Source organism: Bison bison, unplaced genomic scaffold (genome assembly GCF_000754665.1).
Source record: "Bison bison bison isolate TAMUID 2011002044 unplaced genomic scaffold, Bison_UMD1.0 scf7180017864352, whole genome shotgun sequence".
Taxonomy (NCBI): domain Eukaryota; kingdom Metazoa; phylum Chordata; class Mammalia; order Artiodactyla; family Bovidae; genus Bison; species Bison bison.
Window position 1 is genome coordinate 4,759,956 of NW_011494924.1, and position 3,679 is coordinate 4,763,634.

The 3,679-nt window shown below is 47.1% G+C and overlaps 1 protein-coding gene across 9 annotated transcripts in view; it reads right to left on the minus strand.

The window, feature by feature from the left end:
* Positions 1-404, minus strand: part of BRAF (B-Raf proto-oncogene, serine/threonine kinase) — a 176,759-nt gene extending 176,355 nt beyond the window's left edge. For 6 of the 9 annotated variants that reach the window (XR_826591.1, XR_826590.1, XM_010854956.1 and 3 more), the window contains exon 1: positions 237-399. Coding sequence is in view for 7 of the 9 variants with exons in the window: in XM_010854956.1 (XP_010853258.1) it covers positions 237-383 (147 nt within the window). In the remaining 2 variants the exon portion in view is untranslated. Of the gene's footprint in view, positions 1-236 lie in introns of all 9 variants that reach the window. The other 3 variants (XM_010854958.1, XM_010854957.1, XM_010854954.1) reach the window with 3 other exon arrangements.
* Positions 405-3,679: the final 3,275 nt, after the last annotated feature.

Here is a 3,679-nt window from a genome sequence, read left to right on the forward strand (position 1 = left end):
CCCCAAGCCCAGAGCGCGGACCAGGGAAACCCCCCCTGGGCCATTGTGTGTGTTTACGTAGCGAGCTCCTGCCTGGCGGGGAGGGACAGGTGGGGAAAGCCAGTGTCTCAGCCCGCAGAGCCCCGAGAAGGTGGCTGAGGGCAACCGGAGCCCCCACCGCCACCTCTTTCCCCCAAAATAAACACCAGTCAGCCGAGCCCCGAGACCGGAGGGGTGCAGGGTGCGCCGCCACTCACCTCCTCGGGAAGGGCGGGGTCCGCAGCCGAAGAGGCCGCGGCGCCGGCCTCGGGCTCCATGTCCCCGTTGAACAGAGCCTGGCCCTGCTCCGCGCCACCGCCGCCGCCGCCGCCGCCGCCGCCGCCGCCGCCACTCAGCGCCGCCATCTTATAACCGAGAGCCGGGCCCGAGCGACCGCTGCTGGGCGGGGAGGGGGAAGGGAGGCTGAGGGCGGGGGGAGGCGGAGGCGGAGGACGGGGGGCAGCGGGGAGGGACGGCCCGGGCGGCCCGGGCGGCGTCGGCGGTGGGACGGCGCCTGGGCCACCTCGGGAACCGGCCTGCGGCCCCCGGCGCAGCTGAGCCTGAGGGGATTGGGGGAAGGACGCTAGGCCGGGGGGGAGGGCGGGGGCAGGGGGCGGAGACGACTGGAAGTCGCCGCGGCAACGGCGTCACCCGCGTGTCACGGTCGTGACGTCATCTGAGGTGCGTGACGTGATCCTCGGAGCGCCCTCGCGCAGTCGTCAGGGGAGGGTGTCTACCCCTCCTGCCCACCCTCCTCTCCCACGTTCCCTCCGCTCCGCCGTTTCCATGGCTCCAATTAATTCTCTTCTCCTCAGTCTTAAACCTGCTCTGTGTTGTCGGATTTACTCGAGGAGATTGGAGAAGTTGAGATCCTAGAGGGAGGAAGGCGGAAAGCCCTACTGTGTTATTTCTATTATCATTACAACGAACGTCTCCGAGTCATAAAAATAAGACTTGAAACCCCGAGGTTGTAACAGCCAAGCAGAATTTGATAGAAATATATTTAGGAAAAGCCAGGTTACCAGAATGATGCTTGGATCCTTTTCATTAAAGGATTTGGTCTGTCAAAGCAGATCTAAATGGAAGTCTAAAAGCTTTTTTTTTTTTTTCTTTACCATCGTTTAGGAATGAAATGTTTTAGTCTGTTTTTCGTTTTCCAGATTCGTTCGTTTAACAAATTAAAGTGGATCACTTTCCATGCACTAAGGCCTGCACAAGGCATGGAGCATTCTAGACATCTGAAGCATCCAAACTTGAATCATTTAATTTTCAAGAAAATCATTCATAATATTTTAAATACTTTTGCGCAGTTCATAAACAGAATATAGCCCAAGGCATTCTCTATGCAAAATATGCGTGAAAACGTGAGGAGAGGTAAATTACCTTTGAGAGGCCCAATTACAGAATGGAATTCGTTAAATCTGACTTATTATTGAAAAATACATTTATGTGACAAGAAGGGGAAATATGCTGGGGAAAAAACTTAAAAGGGAAAAGTCAGAGTGAGAAGCGGTGAGAATTACTGTGAACTCCTGATGGGGTACAGGTAATCACAAAATAACCTAAGCATCAAGTCATGGTATGCTGTAAGTGGACTACCCATGAGGGGAAGTCACCAGTGACCTTCTTGTATTCACCATGATTCAAGAGATAGAAGACTGTTCTACTGACATGTTAAGCAGGATGTCTGTGTATGGATAGAGTCAATATGAGTCCAGGAGCTGATCATTACTCCCAAGGCAAGGAGTTCTGTGTGAGGCTTCTTGTTTAATCAGAATGCTAATATTCCCCTACATTGAAAAATAGGGGACAATAGGGGGAAATTAGAATACTGCCTATTGGATGAGCTTAGTATTCTCTGTACTTTTCTTCTAAGTAGAGAAGTCTCTTGGAGACACTAAATTTAAATCAAAAGATGGCTTGACAAAAGTAGTGTAAATGAAGATGATGATAGAGGATGATGGTAAAGGATAATGTCATTGAACTATACATGTCTAAAGTGCCCTTCTTTACTATAAGGAATTCTAAGCAGAGGAACATGGAACCAGCAGCCAATCGTAGCACCTTTCCCCCTCGATACCATCAGAAGAGTTTTTATTCTCTAATATTCCTGTCCTATTTCATTTTTTAAAAAATCAGCCCCTAGAAATATTACATCATCTCACTTCTTCATAGCATTAAAACGCCAAGATTTTTTTTCCATTGGTTGCATTTTATAACCTTTATCTGCCACAATATGTAGATCATCTCTTATTTTTTCTCCACAGAATGGGGGATCTCATCCATTTAATATTTATTCTTGTTAGCTTTTGTTTATTCAGTATTTTCTGACTTCATCATCAAATTCTGGATATATTTTCTTTGATTTCCCTAAGCTGTTCTAAAGACCCACAGAATCCAGATGGAAAAATATAGTGGAAAGCATAAACTTTGGAATCCAAAGATTAATACTTTAGTGTCGGCATGCCACATCTTTGCTATATAATCTCAAGGCTAATAAGCACAAATCCCCATTTGCTGTTCTTCCAGTCTCTAAATTGAGGGTAATGATAATGCCAGTCCTGTCTATCTGTATCATTGTGAGGATTAAACTTAATAGGTTTGCCCTTTATAAAATATAGTCAGCCTCTCAGTCGGAATTCAAGCAAGGCATAGCAGATGTGGCTTATTTCTGCCCCATGATGTTTGTGACCTCAACTGGGAAGACTGACTGCCTGGAGGTGTCTCGGTGATGGGGAACTGGAATCATCGGGAAGCTGATTTCCTCCTATCTCTGATGGTTGAAGCTGGGACCATAAGCCAGAATTCCTCTCTTCAGGTGGCCTGAGCTTCCTCCTAGCATGGCTGCCTCAGGGTAGTGAGACTTCTAACAAGGTGACTGAGGGCTCCATACCCTCGGGTTCCTGAAAGCAAGGTAGAAGCTGTATTGCATTTTATGACCTAGCTTCCAAAGTCACACAGCATCACTTCTACTACGTTTTATTGGATACGGGTAAGTCACGAAATCCTTCCCAAATTCAACGAAAGAGATGCCAAAGAATTTACAGACATATTTCATTTCAGATAGATCATCTTTAGAATAATGAACTAGCTACTCTGTAGAAACGGCTACGTACCCTCACCTTCTCCAGAGGGGATTCTACACTTACACTCTCCCCCCTTTAATTACAGAGAATTGCCAAGACATATCTCAGTATGGTCATGAAGAAGCCTTTACCTTCTTTCTTTAGATTTGGAGGCCTCCACTGTTTGCAAAAATAAATGCAGGTCCTTGGCCTTTGGACACAGCCTAAGTCTCTCATCTTGGACATCCCCCCCTAAATCTCAGTGCTGACATAGACAGTGTTGATGTGCTGCAACCCTCTACACAAAACAGTGACACTGTGTTCTCGGAGCCTGTAATGAGCCAAGCCAGTTTGTGTTGAGCAGAAACAGAAATAACACCTCCCTTTTGTGTTATAGCATGCCATATGGGCATCAAAGCAGTATTATCTTGCGTTCTAAAGTCTTGCAGACATTTTAGTCAACACAGTTCTTTTAGCTTTTGCTCACCATCCCCTTGGGGTCACAAAGAGTTGAACATGACTGAGCACACATGCTCATCCCCTTTCCCCCTATGACATTTATGTTTTCACAGAATGCTGGAAAACAGCCTAGGTGA